The sequence below is a fragment of the Zosterops lateralis genome, assembly GCF_965231275.1.
Source record: "Zosterops lateralis genome assembly, chromosome: 2".
Taxonomy (NCBI): Eukaryota; Metazoa; Chordata; class Aves; order Passeriformes; family Zosteropidae; genus Zosterops; species Zosterops lateralis.
Window position 1 is genome coordinate 26,951,409 of NC_139763.1, and position 21,803 is coordinate 26,973,211.

General features: G+C 43.4%; 1 protein-coding gene across 1 annotated transcript; it reads right to left on the reverse strand.

Moving 5' to 3' along the window:
* Positions 1 to 38: 38 nt before the first annotated feature.
* Positions 39 to 21,378, reverse strand: ADPRHL1 (ADP-ribosylhydrolase like 1). Its single transcript, XM_083884901.1, has 7 exons — positions 20,833 to 21,378; positions 16,796 to 16,960; positions 11,709 to 11,834; positions 9,040 to 9,180; positions 5,817 to 5,944; positions 2,284 to 2,416; positions 39 to 947 (listed from the first exon to the last, which is right to left on the reverse strand). The coding sequence occupies exons 1-7, from the start codon at positions 21,044 to 21,046 to the stop codon at positions 790 to 792; spliced, it is 1,065 nt and encodes a 354-aa protein (XP_083741027.1). The 5' UTR covers positions 21,047 to 21,378; the 3' UTR covers positions 39 to 789.
* Positions 21,379 to 21,803: the final 425 nt, after the last annotated feature.

Consider the following 21,803-nt stretch of genomic DNA (forward strand, 5'->3'; position numbering starts at 1 on the left):
TAAAAATAAAGACTGATACTTAGAAAATAGTGCAAGATTAATTTATTTACAAATATTTCAGCCAGTTATATTTTAAAGAAATTTTTTTTCTGAAGACTGAAGAAGAATAAAAACATAATTCGGAAATTTTAGACACACTGATCAGAAATTTTAGACACACTGATGCTTTGCTGTTCCTTGGAGGTATTTTTAGTGTTGGCTTTTCCTTTTCTGGAAGCTTCTAATGTAACAATACCTTACACCACAGTGCTGATACAGGGATCAGTGATTCATTAAAAGCTAATCCATGAGACATTAGGTTTACAAGTGTCACAGACACATTAGATTTGAGAACAAGGAGGGACACAGTGGTGAAAGGATTGTCAAATATACAGAGAATATCCCCATGAGTGGGTACTACCATTAGTTTTGCAAGAAAGCATTAGTTCTGAAAATTAATTTTGTACGTGTAATTACTGGAAACAGCTGTTTAGGAAGTGGTATTATAGCAAGTTAGACTGAAATCAGTCAAAAGACATTTTATTTATTTTTTGCCATTTGAGGTTTAAGCAGCACTCCTTATATTTAAAAATCCCTACATCTGTAAAAAACCCACAAATATCACATATATCTAATCAGTCTAATAATTCTAATCAGTCTAATAACTCAGCTATCTTCACTTGCACGCAATGTACACAGAACTCTTCAGACTAACTCAGGGCTACTTCCTTCACTACGAATGCCAGTCAGGTATCTACAGGGTTTGATATAGAAAGGTCTTTATAGAAAGAGAAAATGGCAGAAACTGCTTTACTTTTCCTCCATGGATAGTCGGTAAAGATTCTCGCCCAAGAACTCGAGCCTCTCCCTTTGTTCCAGGTCCTGGTACAGGCCCTTGGGCACCTTGCTCAGGCCGTACACCAGGCCGAACAGGCAGCCGGCAATGGACCCCGTGGCCGCGCTCTCCCCTGCAGGTTTAAGCACAATTGCAGTGGTCTCTTAGTGTCACCTTCACACACACAACCAAAAACTGCACTGAGCAGAGAAGAGAGAATTCCACACTGATGGAGCTCATTGGGAGCGTGTTGGGTCAGTCCTTAAGGCTAAGGATGCCTAAATAGGAGAGTGATGCCAAGACAAGCACATGGAGATGCAACCATGGTGTGCACTCCTGGTCTGGGAGCTTAGTTTCTGGAAAATCTGCCCCAGCACAGCGCCTCTTGCAGGCAGCTAGCCATTGCTAAAGACTGTCATCTTGATTCTTTAGCCTCCTAATGATTGTTTACATACTTCTTCTGGAGTCTCTCAAAACAATGTAGTTTGTTTTCCTATTTCTTGGTGATGGACTTCTGAATTGACCATTGGAGTCAGAGAGGTGTTCCTCTCATCTACCAATCCTCGACCAAATTCCTAATCCTATTTAAACCCTAAATCATAATAAACTGTCCTTCTTTTCCTCACTTCAACCTGACGGTGAGTGCATGGTTCTTTCGGGTCCCCTAACAGCGACAAAGGACAAAGGGAATAATAGTTGTAGGGGTGTCTACTATACAACAGAGGTCCTGGACTGGAGAGTGTCCCTTCCCTCCACACAGCACAGCACAACACAGCACAGCACAGCAGAGCACTGTGCAGGCTCCAAAACACCCAGCGTTGCTGAGGAGCACTGGTGCCCTGTGCATTCAGTGCCTGTGGGCTTGTCCTGCCGGGCTCTGCAGGGGGGGACTGTGAGCTCCCACCACTGTGTTGGGGCAGGTGAGAGACCCAGAGCCCTGCAAAGGGCCCACACCACAGGGAGGGAGGGAGTGGGCGATTCAGGGCTGGGCTCCTACCCCCAACTATGCTGGCCCTCCCAAAAGCCCAGCAAGATGCACCTGCTCATGAGAAAGTTCTCTCTCACAAAGCTGTAGAAGTACTTAATTGTGTGCCTCCAAGTGCTGGATTTTATTTGGCTGCCACTTGTTTGGTTGCTGTATTATTTTTCTCCCTTACTTGGTTTCATTACCTGGAGCTAAAGGGCTGTTTAGCCAAATGTGCTTGTGTTCTGTAAGGATCTGTCAGCCCTTCAGAAAGCTGTGCTGGACTTACTCCTCAAGCACCTCTGGCAGAATCATGAGATGCAGATGGAGCATCATTTGAAAAGTGCTGCAGTGGCTTGTGTGGCAGCTGCTGCCAGAGGAATGGGGTTTAGAGGCTAAAACCAGAGATGAAAATGTTACAGACAACATGGTAGAGGCAGCTGGCAGCCAGGAGGGCTCTGCCGGGCCTGGCGAGGGAGCAGGGGCGGGAAGCACAGGGCCTCACCTCCGTGGAACATGGAGCGGTTGCAGAGCTCCGTCCAGTCCCCGCCGCAGCCCATCAGGGCGTCATATGCGATCATGGGCGCGTCGTGGCCTCGCCTTCCCCCGCGGCCTTCGGAGCTCCACCTCCGGTACGTCTGTGGAGGGACAAACGGGGCTGTCAGCCGGGGCCCGGAGCTGCGGGCCGGGTCTCCCCTTTGGGCTGGGGAAGGGCGGCGGCCGGGCCGGGACAGGAGCCCCGGGGGCCTGAGGGGCCGGTGTCAGCCCGCGGGCCTGATTACTGCACCCACAGCCTGCTCTAAGCAAGCCAGAAATGCCAAAAACTAGATCAAGACAGATTTCAATAGAAAATTTCCTAGAAATTTCTGATCATATAAAAAACTAAGGTTGGTAAGGACATACTTCATCAGTCCTCTTCCTGCCTCTGGGAATATTTTCAACTCCCTGTGGCACACAAATGTTTCAGTGGCCAAGTTTTCATGAGGAGGTGAAAATGTTCTGATCCAGTAATTTCTTTAGGGCCTTGGTTTCAGACTATGTAATTCAAGCCCCTTTCTCTGTCTTTTTCTTGCCAAGCCTTTTCTCTCCTCTTCTAAAAGCACTTGTCAAACACAAGGGAAAATAATTTGAAAATATAAGAAACAGTTCTTCCCCAGGAGAAGAAGGAAGACAAAAGAACTCCAAACCCACAGTGAGGTTTGCAAAGGAAAATTAGATTTTCTCTCGAGCAGGTACCTCCAGCCCCAAATCCCCAAATTATCTTAACACTAATAAATCTATAGTTAAAAAATACCTTCTTATTAAGAAATGAGCAGCTTTATTTCCTGAAGTTTAACTTACATCATGGCAAGTTCAGTGTTGCTGGTTGGCTGGGTCTTGGCTTCTGCAACATGTATGAAGAGTTTGCATTTCTCTCTATTCATTTTCACCTGAGCTGTTTCATACTTGGTTGAGGTTTATCTATACATCCATCAAACTCGACAGAGTCGGACTACTTCACTCAGCAGCTTCAATCTGCTGCATTTTTTTTTGCCTTTTTTTTTCCTTACAATTTAGAGATATTATTTATGTCTTAATGCTATGCTATGCATATGCCTTATGCTATGCTCTCTGCCCTATGGAAATTTCCAGCCCTATTGCTGCAGTTTGGGTGCTGGTGGAGCAGCACAGACACACATGCAATGCTACCAAAGGCAGGAGGGCTCAGCATGGAGGGGCTGTTGTGGGTGTGCAGCCAGGCAGCTCAAGCGTTGCTCCGGCTATTCCTCCTCATCCCTGATGCTCCGCACACATCCGAGGTCATCTGGCCTTGCTGAAACAGCTTTATATTGGAGATAGCTGTCCTCGGACTGAACCTGGCAGGACTTAACTGTCCCAAGGCAGCACTTCCCAAACTGCTTCCTTCTCCTTTCAGCTCCAGCGCCTTTGTGCAGCCCTGTGCTGTGCTGTGGCACCAGCCCAGCTTCCCCTGGGTGGGCCAGCAAGGACCCAGGACTTGGACGGGGTGTCAGCATGCACTCTCCTGCTGAAGGCACTGAGCTGCTGCCAAGCCTGGGAGGTAATTCACATCTCCTCCTTGCTGTCAACCCCTGCTGCCAGTAATTACATCTGCCTCTGACTTCCTCACCCTTCAGGATCTGACCTGCTGCTGGCTAGCACTCCTTTTCCATTCTTTTTTTTCTCTGCTTTCTGGGCTCTCTCTCACTGCTGGTTTAAGCAACTCCATCTTAAGGAAACAAGTCTAATTGTCTTGAATGAACTTGGGTTTTGTTCCTCCCTAATTTTGTAGCACATTCTGTCCATCACAGGAAAACAAGTCAGGTGAGTTGTTTGCAGAATCAAGGCTGATCCCACGTGTTGAGCAATGTCTGCCCATTCACCGCATCTCTAACAAAAGCTCATCACTAAAAAATTGTGTATACCAGCTTATAGAGTGTGTGGCCTTTGCTGCTAAGCACTTCAAGGTGTGATTTCTTTTTTAGAAGAAAATTGCCCTTGAAACATGCTTGTGTCAATCCAAGCCACATTTGAGGGCCTCACTTTCACGTGCAGCTGGCATTGTGCCTGCAGAAAGGTGCACCTGGCCAAGCAGGAACACGCATGTGGTGACCTGTGGGCAAAGGTTGTTCCAGACACTGGTGCTTTATTAACTGCGTGTGGAAAGGCAGTGGGCTGTACTCCCAAACACAAGGGGACAGCTAGTCTGGAGGGAAGGCAAAGGGAGGGGACTCCTGAAAAAAGGGCAGGCAGAATGGTCACCTTCTCCTGATCTATTCTTTCCATGGCTATTACCACACTAGTGAAGTGTCTCGTCTTCTGCCTGGCTATGATCTCTGCCTGGTGGACGAGTTTGAGGGTCAAGCACCGTTTTTCCTTTCTTGTTCATCAAAATAAACAGCTTAGTAGCCTAAAATAGTTGGACTAGGATAATGAAGGTAAATTTTGCTTCTGTATTAGGAATTCATACAGTTCTCTTTTGAAATGATCATGGAAAATTACTGCTTGGTTTAATCTCTCCTAAACCTTTGCTGAGACTCCAGTAGTACTGGAAGGAATATAAAACTAGTAATGAATTCATGGCACTGAATTAGTAAAATATACCTGGAAGGGAATCTATTTTTTATATTTCTTTTTATCCACAGTCAATCAGACTTCCATAGGCACTGCACAGATAATCACGTAAAAATACACTAAGTGACTTTTCAGCATAGAACTATGCTTAAATAGTCTGGAAAAAAAGGATTGATTTATGGCAAAAGGTGACAAGAACCACATACGTATTGCTTAGCTGCTAAGTGGAGAGCTTTGGGGGGTGCCAGCCCATATCAGATAGCTGTAAACAGCAGGGAAGAAGACACATTATTTCTCTCGAGTTAAGAGGATATAGCCAGCAAAGAAAAGATCATGTACATTATAAAATAGTATCTCCTGGAATGTGGTGAAACACCATCTCTCTAGACACTTAAAACTAGCTTGGCACAGCCCAGGTTGGCAGCCAATCAACCACTTGGGATGTCTGTCTTCTGCTCAAAGGACCAAAAAAATCATGGACTGGTTTGGGTTGGAAGGGACCTTTAAAGACCACTGAGTTCCAATCCCCTGCTGTGGGCTGGGACACCCTCCACTAAACACGACCAAATCCAGCTTCTAATACCTGGAGATATTTTTGTGGGGCTCTGGCCACAGCTCCATTAGGATTTAATGAGTGCCCCAGGCAGGACATTTGCCTTTTCCACCCTCATATGGCCCATGTTTTGTACCTGCTCTGGGTACCAGACCATTAAACCTGCTTCTCCCATTGCAGCAAACCCAGGACTGGTGGTAACTGCTTATTTTTTAAGCTAACATGTACCAGAGTCAAGGATGGGAGTTGTTATTTTCTTTCTTGAAATTTCAGGGGGAAAAAGAAGTATTTTCTGACTACTCTGGCAGTAGAATTAGTTGAAAAATAGTGGTGTGTCTCTCTGAAAATACCTCTGTTGGTTCAGGGTTCAGAGTTCAGGTTCTATCCCAAGAACTTTTGGAAGTTGCAGTTACCTTTTCTCTCTCCTCTGCATCATAGTTGGCTGGAAAGACAGGTTGATTCTGATTTTCTTCATTGATTTCTCTCTCCTCCAGATAAAACTGCCACTTGGCTTCAAAGTAAAACCAGTGCTCTTGATATTCTGAAGGCAGAAGAATTAATGATGTAGTATTTCATTTTGAGAACATTTTCAGTTCTACTTTAATATATTTTAAAGGTAATGACAGTATTGACTGACATGAAACCCTAGGTATTTTACTAAGTATATATACTAAGTATGTATGGAGTGGGACATCTAATTGAAAACAGAGGAGGCAATGAAGAAAATACTTTCAGAAATTTGTGTTATTTTAATGTAATTCAAAATATATCAAGATGAAAGTTTACAAGAATTTACTGAAGAGCACTCCAAGGAAAAGATAAGAGTCAACAAAAAGAAAATAATCAATTCTTTTCCAGTTTTTATTCCTTTACTATGATTAAAGAATATAAAAAATGCTTCCATATCCTAAATACAATTTGTAACCTACCTCAGTTATCAATTTTTAATTGCATAAATTCTCCGGTATTTCTGCTTTATTTTCATTGCATTTATTGTGTGATGATTCAAGAAAAAAACAGATAGGAAAGTGCAAAATTCCCATTTGCAGATATTATAATATATATCAAATGTAGCAAAGAGATAAATAGTATACACATCTGCTATCTGTGCCCATAGAAATAAGCCTTTTTTAATAACCATATGTCTTTCTCCTTTTTTTCTATCACTTTGGGAAGTGATCTCTAATCATGCTTATGTTCCCTATGTAAATAAACTTACTAAATTTAGTGTATTTTCAGGCCAATGCTCTTGTTCACTCTTTTTATAAAGGCTTAAAAAGGCACCTAAGTCAGTCACACTGGACTGTTAAGCACATACACGTGCACCTGCCTGCAGAACTGAGGCCTGAGGGAAGCCCTGCCTGGCAAGCTGAAGGGGATAGGAGGTTAGAGAGCAGTGAGGTGGCCCAAATGGCTAAGTATGCCAAGGCAAACTAGCAGTTTGGGATGGGACTATGGGTGTAAAATAAAATTTAACATTCCCACTTTTTCCCTCTCTCCTGCTTGGCTTCTCAGTGGTATGTACTGCAAGTAGCTGAGAAGTGCACACACAGCCTGAAGGATGATTCATTCACCTGAAGGATGCAATCTGATTTTGCTTCTTTTCCTAAAATGCCACAGTAGTGACTCTCTTTGGCAATTAAGATCTTTAAGTAGGGGCTTTTTTTGTAAAACTCCAAGCTACTTTGTAGGACCTGATACTTTCACAAAGTTGTCAGCTTCCAATGTCCCAGTCCCAGACAGTGATGGCCATTCAACCACATGTCTGAGACATCTGGAAATGTCAGCTGCCCTTTTTCTCAGTCTATGACACAGTTTAGCCTCATTTCAAGGAAAACATTGACCAGAACCCTAAAAAGGGGAGATGTTTACAAAAGCAGAGTGAAAGGGCATTTACAGCCATCAGGCCAAGGAGAGCATCTAGATGCACCTACACCATCGAGAGGAAAACAAATGTAAGCAAAGCAAATGTAAACTATCCACTACAGCAGCTGGTTATGAGAGTTTTTAGGAATGTGAGTGACCTGACCGATCTCTTTCCTTTTTGTTGGCTTTTTGCTTGTTTGTGTGCTTTTTCCCCCTAATTTCCCCATGATGATAAACCATAAATGCCTCAAAAATGAATGTTTTCTATGTAACACCTTAACAAGCAAGGTGCTTGTTCCACAGTTTCAGAAATAGAGGGATCAAGCAGCTGAAGGAAATTTTTGTTGGGTGGACCTGTAGCATGGTCCTGTAGCATGTAGTATCCCATGCCACTAACCCTAGCAAGGCTCTGCACCATTCCTTGAGCCCAGCCGAGGTGATGGTCACATTCAGGTCCATGGAACTGCAACTGGATATCAGAGAGGGGTGTAGAGTCAAACTCTCTGTGACATGGATAACAAGCTCTCTGTTTGTTATCCATGGGGGGATAATATAGCTAAATTAGGATTTTCTAAAACTGGAGGACTCTGTTTGGCAGGATTTCTTTGCAGTGCATCTCAGCAGCCAAGGAGCTTAACTTTAATGCAGGACACTTTTCCCGCTACCAAAATAGGATGAAGCTCAACAATACGGGCACTGGCTGGAGGGCATGCCTCAGGAGTCCAGCACACATATCTCCACACTGAGGGGTCCTGCTGGGGTGGAGTGACAGGGACCTGCTGCAAAGCCACTCAGAGGGACGCTCAATCACATTAATCCTGCACCTGCTCCTCATGGGTCTCTGCTAAAAAAATCCTGGTGTGCAATGAGGCACAGATGAAAATGCAGGGTCTTTCAGAAAGCCTTCCTGGGGCTCCTTTCAGATTTTAAAGCAGCAGCTTTTCTTCAGTAGTAAGTTTTAATTTCTGAGTGCTCTTGAGTAAAGGTTTCTATTGAATTCAGCCTTTCTCAACAGCTGTTCTTTAATCTCTTTTCTTGATGTTTCAATGTAATAGTACTCATCTTTCCATGGCAGGTCTCACCATTACAGACACCACTTCCTGGCAAGAGGGGACCAAAGTACCTTTGCCCCAAAGACCACATGCGTAGCAATAATAAAGTAGTAAGTAGTATCAAGTTCAGTAGGTGGGTGATACTCGGTTGTTTAAAACAAGGATACAGCAGGTTGTATCTTAAATATTTGTTCAGAAAAGCAAAAAGTCAAATCTGAATTGTGGTCAAAGGCTAACTCTTGCTCAGGAGGCATGTGCAGGTGAAATTTTCTTGGCAGGATGAGGAGTGTCAATGTTTTTTCTGCTGGAAGATGTTGAACTGCACTAATTGATGGAAGGCAGCTGAATAATTAATCTCAGCAGTCAGTTTGCCTAATAACCTACTAAATATAATTTCTTTTCTCCACCTTGCCAGCAATCTCTGAAGATTCCCTAAAAATAAAACTGGATCATCTAGGGTATGCTTATTGCGATTTTGCTTTATATTTTTGCCACCAATACACCAGGCAACCAACTGGAGGAAGAAGAAGGTGAGACCACCTGTGAAGAGCTTACTTCTCCGAGCAGAGAAAGCAGGAGGACAACCTTTGGAGGGAGGAGAGGAGGCAAAGCAGCAAGATGTAAAGTCTTAGAGGAAGACTAGGGAGCAAGAATTCTTCAGTGCCTTTCCAGCTAAACATAGCTTTAAGAAAATAAACTCTTGATGCAGACTTGGTACCTGCCATGTGACGAATGGTCTTCTTACAGTATTCTTCAGCCATCGGCACAACCTTCATCATCTCTCTTCCCCACTGCACAAGGGGTTTCCCTTGTATTGCATATGCCACGAAGAGAGCTGTGCAAAGGGACCCTAGAAAACCTGCAATTCACAAATAACAAGGGTTCACAGTGTGCATCTTTGCTGGTACCATCCTTTTTGTCCTTGTTTTCCTCATAAGATCACCAGTGGCATGCCTCATGGCTGTCAGATAGATTAACAAATGTACACAAGCCATCTCCTCCTGTTTGCAGCCTGACTTGTGGCATGTTGAGATTATTGGCTAATGAGTGCTGCCCATCGGTTTGCAACTTATCTTACATAAGAGGGAGCTTCTGTTCTCAGTGGTGTAATGTGATAGAAATTGAGGTAGGGGTCAAAAATAAACATCATCTACCAATGGGGTACTGAAAATCTTCTAATTGAAGTCACATGAAATAATTAACTTGTACAAAGTGATTCAGTTACAAGCTGTATCAGCTTGCTTACAGCATTGTCCAGCCCAAGAGTGGTGGTTGCTAGATCTAACATTATTTCTGGCTCATTTGACTTTAAGGGAACAAAGCCATGTCCTGTTAGAGGAAAGAAGAAATTGTCCAAGAAAGACATGCTGGTATTCTCCTTTGGTTACAAATATTTCAACATTTTAAAAATGTTGATGGGCACTCAACACTTCCATGACACCAGAAACAGTTGGCTCGTTTCTTATATTTGCTTGTGTATGTGGCATTCTGTCAAGGGCAAAAAAACCAACCTGGTGCAGTGTACAAAAGAAGCTTAAGAAAACCAGTCAGTCATTTAAATAAATCCCAGGTGAGCGAAGTATTGATGCAGGTGCTTCTCTCAGTGCATGAGTCCAAAAGTGTTCACTCATACATAGAGGTAATAATGAATTTTGTGTGTTTTGCTGAAGGTAAAACAAAATTATCTTAGGAGGTGACAAGTCCAGATGAAGTGCTTACTAATTCCCTCTGCTACAAGACCTGCAATACGGGGTCAGGCCCAGGCACATCCAACTAGAGTCCTGTATATGTTTTCATAAAGAATAAGAGCCAGTGTAGGTCCAGCCCAAAGGGTCTCACTCAGAAAGACAGCACCTAGCCCAGAGGCCACAAAGGTCCTTGAGTGCCACATTTACCGTGAGGGGCAGCAGAGGGTTTAGTGTGAAGGGCTAGCAGGGGGCAGTGGGACAACTCAGTCAGAGGGTGGCAGAAGCTGGGGTGTGCCCTGAAGGTTTTGGAGGGACTGGCAGTCCCCTCCTGCCCTCCCCTCAGGCTGCCCATCCCACTGTTGCTGTTGCCCTGCTCCCCCTGCCCAGGGCAGCCCTCACACAGCGTGCTGCTCCTCCCTGGGGGAGAAAGCACACCCTGGCCAAGGTGTCTGCCTCTGCAAGACAGAAGTGAATCCCTACATGGTTTGGCTTCTCCATTCCCCAGAGCAACTAAGTTAGTTTTAGGAGCCATTTTAATTACACAGTTTGGTTGATTTTGACAAGACAACCTATTTGCCTGGTCTCTTTTGAACCCAGGCATACCCATGGACTTTGCAGCTGCCTGTAGCAGCAAGGTCTGAGGCTTCACTGTGCATAACATGGGGAAGTATTTCCTTTGTCTGCTTGTTTCAGTCCCAACTGATGCACTGGTTGGGTTTTCTGAGTTATGAGGATCATAATTGGCATTTCCCTGACACATTTCAGGATGGCAGTGAGGTACATGTGGCCCTTCCACCTGTCTCCTTCCTGCTTCCCTGCTGTGACACTTGTTTCTTTTCCCAGCTGAAAACTCTTTCTGGATGTAATTTCTCACTATATGGAAGGTGTCTGACAACTTGGATCCTCCTTGCTGCCATTGTCTGGGTCTCATAAGCCCTTTCTGACATGATGGGCACAGACTACAAGCAGACTACTAGGGCTGCTAATGCACCACAGACTTTACATACCAGCCTAATTTTCTGCTTTGTTTTGAACCCTTTTCCCCCAGTTTTATGGCATCCTGATGGCTTTTCTGACTGCTTTGTAGCACTGAGCTTGTTGAACATGTCACCATTCATTATGGCTTTATTTATTGCTGTTTAAAACAGACAGAATGAATACAGGTTTACATAGCATAAAATTATCAAAATGACAGACCTGAATATTAAAAACAACATTAAATCTGCTTATTTAGGTTTTGTTTAGAAAATGTTTCAGATTGTATCCTAAAATATGTGGAGTTAGGGTTTTTTGGCTTACTGGCTTTACCTACAGTGATTGGATATGACAAAACCTGCCAAGAGAAAAATGTTGTTATCCCCTGAACTATAAATTTGCATGATAACAGTGAGTCATCTAGATATACATGAATCCCAAAATTTGATCAGGGCAACTAACATGAATATGCTTTGGACAAGGCAGGTAATGTTTACATATTGGGATTTTAGGAGAGAAAACAACTATGCCTGAGAATGCTGTCAGCATAATATACAAGCAAATAGATAAGCCTATAGAAATAATATACACACGTATGCATTGACCAAGCAAAGTTCAAACTGAGGCCTTGAAACCTGCAAATCAGAAGTGGTTTAACCAGGGAAGTTCACTGTGTTAGTCCCTGCAGAAGAGGAAAGCTGCCTCAGGGGATGTCAGGCATTACCTGTGGGATGGTTATGAGTCATTCGTCCACATTCAATGCTCACTTCAATAAGTGACTCCAGCCTTTCTGGCTTCCAGTATCGCATCCCTAAACACATGGCTTTTGTGGAAGCTCCAAATCCAGAACCTAAAATAAAAGGATAACATCAAGCATTTAAAAGGAGACTGGTCCCGCACAAATATGATAAAATGTGGGACAAGCATACTCCATTAATTCAGCTCATGTGTGCTCAGGGAATGGGAAATTACCATGCAAAATGAGTTTCAAGTTTAGAAAGTTCTTTGTAAGGAATTTTGCTCCTACACTGTCATCTGGTTTTACAGGTATATTCCAATATAATCAAGTGCTATGAAGAGCATAGTGGGCTCAGAAAACCATGCACTCTCTTGTTCACAGGACTTGTTTGATCCAAACTCTTATCCCATCTTGACTCATTTTTGGCTAACACTGCTGTTTTGCTTGCTCCAAGTACCCACACCAGAAACAGAACTTTGAGAAAGACACATTTCCTCACACCCTTATTTTATAGTTGTAAGCACAAAATTAAAGCACTTTATGAGTTTCACAGTTTGCCTTTCAGTGTTTCATCCTGGAGAGCCTCACCTGTTTGTACAAAAATAATGTGTCCGAAAGAAAGTAAAGGCTACTGAGCCAAATCCTACAAAGTTAGGCACTGTCAGAACTGAAGTTTCCCATACAACCTGAAATTAGTGCTTGTTGTGCTACAACCTACACTTACCGAGGTTAGTCTTGGGAACCTCCACCTCTGTGCAACACAAAATTTATTTATTGAATAGCTAATTCAGAATTTCTTTTAATCCTTAGCATTGGGAGTGTGATCCTAGGTATTTGACTTTTAAACACTTCATTGAGTGGAGTTAAACTTACTAATGAGTTTCTCTGCAGTACTTATCACAGTAATTTTAGGATCCCAGAGAAGTTTTAATGAGCTTATCTTCACCAGGCACCAGTGAGGTGATTATCTCCTCTTTGCAGCTGGTGAGCCAATGCCCAAAAAAGCATTAACTCATTGCAGGCAACCACCTTGAGGCTTCGATTTTTTAAAGTACTTGGCGTTTTTCAGCACTGTCTTTGCTCAATAACACTTCCCAGTGACCTTGGGAATAGCTGGGAGCAATGAGCATTTCTCTTCTTAGTTCCCGGAAGATAAGGAGCATATTTATGCTACCTAATTTTAGCCCATGTGAACCTGCATTAGGAGCCCAATCTCCTTGTCTATCCCAGACAGGCATCATGGGGAATGGCTGCATGTCCATTAGTGTGTATGATGGCATGGGAGGAACAACTCAGGGGCCAGAGTGAATTGAAGCAGCAGATGCCAATGCACCAGGGTCACAGCTTTCAGTCACTTATCTGCAGAAGGGCCCTCAGCTGCTCCACTGGGCTTTGTCTGCTGTGAGAGCAGAGCACCAGGGGCTCTTTTGGAACACCACTGCTCTGATGTACTAAGATTATGAGTGTGATCCAAGTAGGGTAGTGAAGGTGGCACTGAGATCTACTTCAAGCCAAACTGAAGCCTGAGCCAAACTAACATAAACCACCTACTAGCATTTTCAGGTGCAATATCTGAATTTCCTCTTAGGAAAAGAGTTCTTCTTCTCCCCTGAGAGCAGCTATCCAGGAGCAGATAAAACTGTCTGCCTATCCCACAGATCACATAGAAACCATTAGAAAGAGTCAGGAAGGAAATCCAGTCTTCCAGGGCACCACTCAAGTGGGAGAAAATATCTTCTCCTGCTTGCAAGACCAAACCCTTCATTAAACACCTGCTGTCCTGGAGTAGCAGATGAGAACCTATGAAAACCTGGCTTCTCCAAAGCAGAAACAGTCCATGCTGGTTATCCAGGAGGGCAAGCTCTTGCACTACACAACACTGCTAATTAAATAACATCTCTCAGTATCCAAACTAGAAGATGTACTACAGTAATCTGACTTCTGATTTGGAGAAGCTTGTCTTTTCCACTTCATTGTGTTCTAACAGTCTGGGAAGTTCCATTAAAACCTTCTGCAGAATTAGACAAGTAAACTTGGTAACAAAAAAATTCCATCACATGGAGCAACATTAAACCCAGACAGAGCTTCAGGGAGCTAACTCCCATGTCTCACATCTACCATTGATTGTGTCCATAAGGACACAAAGGAGAGCAAGACTAGGCCAAGCAACAGGAGTGACACATGTGAGAACATAAGGACTGTCCTCCATGATCAGACCAAAGGTCAAACCAACTCATCATGTCTGACAGTGAAGAAGATACTTAAGAAACTGTAAAAAATACAATGACAATATCCTTTTGTACTAACTAAGCTGCTGACAATTTGTCTCCCTGATCCAGGAGGCAGCTGGCTATTCATCTTTCTGCTTAAAAACTCTTGAAGGATTTCCCCTGGGTGAATTTGCCCAGCTCATTTTCAAACTCTCATGAACTGTAGCATCTGCAAATTGGCATTGGAAAAATAGTTATGCAGTTTATGTAGGTGTTGTGTGAAGAAGTCCATTTTTTAGTTTGCTTTGAGGTCATGACCTCCTAGTTTCATTTGAAGTCCCTAGTTGCTGTCCTGGAAGAGACAGTGAACGTCTGCTCTGTGTTTCCCAGTTATTTTCCTTTTCATTCATGCACTACATTATTCTTTTTTGGTATATCATACCTCAGTGTGATTTTCTTCACTCTACACCTGTAGAATAACAAAGATTAGGGTAATGGCTGCTAAGCCCTGAAGAAGTGGTATCTTTTGTGACTACAGATCATTCTGCATGAAAACTTAGAGCCCAGCACTTTTATCTCCTGTGCAATTGCAGCTTAACCTTCTCTTCAACTTTCTCCTCAATTTTCTGCATTTTTCCTCACACTTTTCTCTCATGCTCATCTGCCGATACCACCAGCAAAAAGTTCTTCTAGGAAGCCCAGAAGTTGCTTCCACAGCTGCAAATAAAGACCTGGTTGGATGCTGCACTCTCAGCCTGAAATACACGATACAGGTAGAGCCCAGCTATTTGACCCACCATTTGACTGGCTTTTCACAATGGCTCCAAAAGCAAATCTCTGGCTCAGAGGGTATTATCTTACTCAGACTTTGGTTCCAGTTATACAACATCAATGATTCTCTTCTGAACAATTTGAAGTTTCGGCAATGGATGAAAACATTTTTACCACGTCTCAGAAACAGCAGACTCATTTGCATCAAAATTTTAAACAAATACTTACAGACAGAGGCAAACACTTAATGGAGAGAATTTTAGGCTTGTGCTAATCAGTGTTGTAATTTGTAAACAAGCTCTTAAAATGGAAGGTGTTAGACAATATTGGGCAGGTTTTCTGGTGGTCACAGGAATCTCACCAGCCTCTAACATAACCCAGGTATCTCTGCAATGAGTGACATTGAGCATGACATGGGGTGGCAGAGACACACAGGGCAGTTTGACTTAGAGATTCAGTGTGCTTACTAAACTCACAAGAATTTGAGCAGAGAAGTATCCATAAGCAATGCAAAATTACCTAAGATAAATCCATGAAGGCTGGGACATGAATTATTGCTGGAAGCAAGATAAGATAGAATGCCTACAGCAAATCAGCCTTTTGGTTCCACCCCATCCAAAATATAATCTGACTGCTAGGCATGCAATCACAGGCATTCAGTCACAGGCATTCAATGCCTGTGGCATGTTTTTGCCTCAAGAAGAATTTTGTGTAAATTCAATTAAAAGCTAATTATGTCCATAGCAGTGTTGGGTCCCACAGAAGACAGAACATCTCCACTTCAGGTCACTGGTTCTTCTGCTCTCAGGGTGAAAAAAAGGCTTCCTGAAATGTTCCGGGTGCTTATTTGTCAGACCAGATGGAGAAGGTGGCTTTTAGCTGCCAGATCTCAAGGCAGGAATTAATTTTTGATTCTTCTAGCCCAGAGTATCCCCAAAGCAGATAGTCCATCATGGAAAGCTGGGGAGGTAGAAGGCTGAAAGAAGAGAGGTAGCTCCAACTCTGCAGTGGACCAGGGAACAGCCATACTCAGCCATTTATCAAACAATGTTAGGAGCTACTTGAGGCCAACAGCAGCTCCCACAATTATTTTCACCAAATTTTATCCACTGTCAGTCACAAAACACATGACACTGCCAAAGGGGCGCTTTCTCAGATCTGGCTGGCTGATAGCAGGGTGGGAAGGATACACCCTTTTCACTCCCAGCAGCTGTTGAGAGGAGCAGGGGACAAGTGAGAGATGCTTTTTTTGTCAAACTGGCTGTAGAGACCCAGAAATAGCTGTGGCATTGTGCCACCAGGTCTTTGCCGTGGTGTTGCATCAATACGCAGTTCTGTTGAGGCAGTGCGCTCTGCAGTGGCTGGGTGTCACCGACACAGCCAGCACCAGGGTGAGCTGACAGTGTTTTATGGCTGGCTGGAGCTCCCTCCCTGATAATGGGGCCTCTACAGGCTTTCAAGATTAATTGCACTGTGTGTGTATGTGCGTGCATATAGCTGTGTGCATGTTATTTAACTTGAAGTGGAAATTTTACTCATTGTAAAAATGAATGATCATAAAGGAAAAGAAAGAGAGGGTCAGATGTAGGTAAACCAGGCTAGGAATATGAGGGATTATCAACAAAAAAATCATAATTGTTGGCAGGGCACCCAAAGGGAGAAATGTCTCTGCTTTCCCTCCAGTGAACGTGTTAGCACTGAGAGCAATTTACAGGCTTGGCATTTTGTTTCAGATCTGGTGTCACTGAAAAGATCCCAGTCTACAAACGTTTAAAGGAAAAATGGCAGAAAATATTTCTTAAAATAACCATTAAACTCAAGGACAAAAATCTGGACCCTGAGGCACAGAGCCAAGGACAAAGTTTCTTTAAATAGATGTTAAAGAGGGAGGGGTTTGCTTACAAGAGGACACAGTGCCCTACAGAAGGAATTTTTGGCAGATCTCTCTTCATCCTCAGGCGAACATGGAAACGTTTCAGGGGTAGTGGCCTTTGATGTCAGGGGGGAAAAGGAAACAATTTCCATATAGCCACAAACACCTAGAGCATGCATTATTCTGGCCCAGCCGTCTAAAGGAAAGCAGTACTGTACCTTTTTCATTGAAGGGCGTGTGCCAGGCGAGAAGGTGGTTGTCTGGTTTTAACTCCCTGCAGCCTTCAATGGTGGCAGGGTCTGGCCGCCTGCCCGACAGCTTGTCCACGGCATCCACGTAGCGCTTCACCAGCTCCCGGTACAGGTCCTCTAGACACCAGTAATCTGCTCAGAGGAGGGAAGAGGAGGTTGCTGTGTGAAGGCAGAAGAGCGAAAAACCACAAAAAACATGCAAGCAAGCTCACTATGCATTTGAGAAATACTCCTGTTTCCATTTCCAATATACCAAGTCATGTTTCTGGTGCCAATGTCACATTTTTACACAGCATGACAGCAGGCTGGAGGGAGAATGGTCTTGACTCTCAGTTCTCATCTTTCCCTCCTTTCCTTTCCATGTTTAATTCCTTCACTGGAATGATGAAGCATTCTGTTAATCAACAGTAGCTGCTGAGGGCCTTTATTTAAGCTCTGTTGGTGTGAAGTCATTAGAGAGATGATCAACTGTCAGGTGACAGCGTGGCTGCCATGGGGTCTGGATAAAGCCAACTGTGCCTGGCTGAGCCCCTGCCTTTACAGATGTGGATCCAATTTAAAAATGAAAGCCTTTCTTTTTTTTAATTACCACATTACAGAATCACTTTAAAGAGGTATGTATGACTAGATACAAAAGCAAACTATCAACTTCCTTTTTAAAATCTGTATGTTATATATATTTTGTCTAAAATTTGTAGGTATTTCATGCAGGCAGCCAAATATGTTATAATATCATGAACAGTGAGTTTTTAAAATAAATAAGAAGTATTTATATAAGAATCAGTAAGAGTAGTAAATCCCTACTGCCTGAAGGCAGTTTCCAGCACATAAATTTCTCTCCATAAGTTGACTAACAATATCTGTTTATAGATTATTTTTACCAAGTCCTACAGTCTTGCTTAAGGAGGAACCTTCCCCCTGTTAAACATAGACTTTCTTCAGTATTGCTGCTTCTCTTGGCTGGTGTTGTCTGTTGTTGGTCTTGAAGAATCCTGCCCTTGACTCATGTCAAGGAAAACCTTCCTCTGGCATCCATTACAGCTGTGTAATCAGTGTGAACACAGGCCAAAGGGATTTATCCACTTATATATTTTCTAAATACTTAGAGAAAACCCCATTTAATACTTGGTTAGTTACACAGGTTGAATGACACAGCAGGAGAAGTTCTTTTAAAAATATCTTCATTTTGTCAGAGATGGTGAATTCTGGAAATCCACAATTTATCTTAAGAGAAAGTTTGGAGTCCCAGCAGCAAGAGATATTCTGAAGCACCAGTTATGGAGACAGGCAAAAAAGAAAATGAAGGGTAGAACAAAGATTCCTCTTCTTACACATAAAATAATACCCTACCAGTTACACTGCCCATCTCAGTGTGTAATCCCAAAGAAACGACACTTTCAAGCTGCCAGCTTGTTCCACATTTAGGAGTCAGGTGTCACAGTTTATCCAGACGGGAGCCAGGAGCAGGGCTTACTGCCTGGCATCTCTTGCAGAAACTTTGTTCCCAGAGCACAGAGTCCCTGTGGTCCAGCACCTCCAGGCTGTTCAAGCCCACCATGGTTCCCATGCCTGGTACCATAGTTCTGTCTCAGCCATCAGTAGGACAGGTTCTTTCTTTAGAAATGAACTCTTTTTTTTTTTTTTTTTTTTTTTTTTTTAACCCATGTGTAAGCAAGAGAGGAAAATGACGATGCTTTTGTCGTCACAGAGATAGTTGCCCTGGGTTTGATGATGCTGTCCTTGTTCCTCCCTTATAGGACAGATTGCTCCAGGAAGCAGATGCTTTGTCTATCATTCACTGTCAGATCAACCTTTCAGTCAGGGCACATGTTGGCTTTGGGGAGCACCAGCTCAGTCTGCAGCAGTGCCCGCAGCCCTGCTTGCTTGTGGCCATGCTCCTCCTGGGATGTTCTCCGTGCAGCTGCCAAAGCGCTGGCCAAAATCCCCTCCCCAGGTGAGAACTGCCTTTGTCTTAACACAAGCCTGCACCTTACACTTGGCTGCTGCCTCAGGCTCCGGCTGGGAGCCCCACCGAGGGCAGTGCCCTGACAGTGACAACAGGACTTCATGGCTTTAAGCCACGGGCATGTTTGTGCCAGCCTACAAGTATCCCGCCAGGTGAGTGTCCAGGGAATGAGGGAATGCTGTGGCCAGCAGGCAGCCAGCCAGGCAAACAGGAACAAGGAGCAGGGCAGTGAACAACAGAGATATTTTTGTTGCTTATTTCCCCTCTCTCTCTCTTTTTTTTTTTTTTTTTTTTTTTTTTTTTTGGGCTAGTAACTTTCCAGTCACCCAATATATTCATTAAAGTATGTTTCCACAGCATTAAGGACAGGCCCCCAGGGCTGGTGGCAGATGCCTTCAGCCTCACAGACGTTCACCTTCTTCAGCTTCACTCTGTTGACTGGGTGATTTGGCACCTAGGCTGGGCCATGAGTAAGACACAGAGCTTTTTTGCATTCCCCCTGTCAGGAGGAGACACTGCTGCCGGCAGGAGAGGTTCTTGTTTCCCTTGTGGGAAGCAGGGAGAAGGGCTCATTTTATCCCACTCACCAATGTTACTGTAAAATGAAGATTTTTTTCATTAAAATTCCCTACTCCATGTTGCTGTTTCCTCTCCAGCCCATGAAAGCACCTTTTTAAAATGCTTCTCTGATCAGGTGAAAGAAATGAAAGTGTAGGATAAACACAATCAATGGAAACAGTAGCTTAAACTTTTTTCTTTAGAGCAATTTACAGGCTGCTATATTTAAGAAAAGAATTATTATTTTACTGTTGGTCTAACTGACTTGATTACCCAGAAGTTATGATTTTAGAGGGTTCAATAAGCAAGAAACATATGATATGTATTTAATCATAGCCTATATTCAGAAATATGCTAGTCATCTTTTTTCTTGATAGGCTGACATCTTGCCCTTATCTTTAGTGTATTAGCTACCCCTTAAACCATTGGTTAGCTAATAGCCAAGTATGAAGTGTCCTACACACTCTTCGACTGATCTCTACCTACTAAATTTAGAGCAGATTGGAAGCAAGCAGATAAAGGAGTGAAACACGAGCACAAAGGAAACCTCATTGACGTGAACGATACTTAGCTACACTGGGAGCTTCTGCTACTGGTAGTTATGCAGTGTTATGAGTTTTAAGAAAAATCAGGAATACTTGTACAGATATTTTTTTAAAAAAATTGAACCATTCTGAAGAGGCAAAATACTCCTGAGAGGTCTCTGTCTTCTGGTGTATTTTCTACGATCTTGCCAGCCTCAGAAGGCTCTAGTTTGATGGGTAAGGTGTCAATACAAACACTTCTCATCTTAAAAAGACTACCCCCACCTTAAGAAAAAAGAAATGTTCTCTGTCAAACCATTGTAATTTTAGAAGACATCTTAATAACTTCCACAATTCTGACAGATTTCATTATAAATACAGTATGTTAGGATACTTTTTGGACCAATGACATGCAGCTCTCCTTATAAAACAAATAGGTATTTGCAGATGCAACCCTTTGTCTGAGGGGCAGCAAAGAGGAGACAGCACTAGTGCTTTTAGCCTGAAAGAGGTACTAAGGTAACTCTACTCCAGACTAGAGTTCTGGACACAAACAATGCACTCAGAAGAGTTCTTATCTATTACAGAAGACTCTCTAGTGGCTATATTATGCCCTGATGTACTCCAGCACACAGATAGTCTACTTGGCGATTATTTTTGTTATTCTGGACATGTGGTATTTTAGTCTTTAAGCTTCAACCAAATGTACATCTCTAGGAAAAATACAGGACGAGCCCCTGCACACTCCAGAAATTAAAACCCCCTCCCGTTTGGGAGATGGTCACAGGATTGTGCTCATGGAGCAGCCAAACTAATGCACATTATCATTCACATAAGCAGCATTTCTGACATGCTTTCTCATGATTTCCCCAGCAATCAAGCTTATTCTAAGAAATGCAGCAGCTCGACAGCTCTGTTCCTCTGCAGGCTGTGTTCGCTATTCCCGCCGTACCTACCTGTGATGACAGCCTCAGCTGTAGCCATGTGCATGAGCGTGTTGTCACTTACTGGCCACTTGTCGGGAGAGAGCACCAGGTTCTCAAGCCCTCCAATTTCCTTCAGCTCCTGCTGGATTTTTGCACCTAAGGCATTGTTTTCGCGGGAGAAATTGCGATAACCGAGAGCATCCCCTACCCCGGCCAGAACAAGTGCAGCCTTAAATTTATCCATCCCTGAGACACTTTCCACTTTCCTTTTGCCCGAGACAGCCACCGAATCTTGATCTTCCTTTGTTCCTTTGCCTTCAACTCAGCTCTCCCGACACTTTATATCAGCCATTGTGTCACACCAAGAGCTCTCTCTATAAGGCAAGGACTTCCTTTTCTGGTTCTGCAGATGCCATCTCTTGTCTGGGACCCGACAGAGAGGAAATATTTCATAACCCAGGGATTTTGCAGGGGCTTTGTTCAATGAAACTGTAAGAGCAGACCTGCAAAAGCCTTGTTTCTGCAACCCAGCTTAAAGCAAGCCAGGAGATCCTTAGCCCTACCCAGCCAAAGTAACTCTACACCGAGAAAAACAGATGCCTCCACAGGGGTGCTTATTTATTCAACAACTTGTAAATGAATATTTTTTCTTCTGCTTATTTCTGATATGCTGCAGTCAGCCTCCCTCTCAGGGACCAGTCAGAAATAAAGGCAGTTTTCCAGGCTCTGTACACACTAGAAGGAGGGATTAAACAGTAAGAAAACTAGTGAAATGCAGATGACCTCTCCCATTTCTAATTATGCCCCATGGAGATATTTTGTTAACAGCTTTCTTGTTCTCTTCCACCTAGCACAAGAATGTTCTGCTAGTTCACTGCACCCCTGGATAAACACTGAGGAAAACACCAGCTTCAATTCCATGCCTCTTACTCCCTGGCAAAGAGTGACTATTTCCTAAAGCTGAGGTCAGTCCACACTTGGATTCTGGAAGGAAACTATTT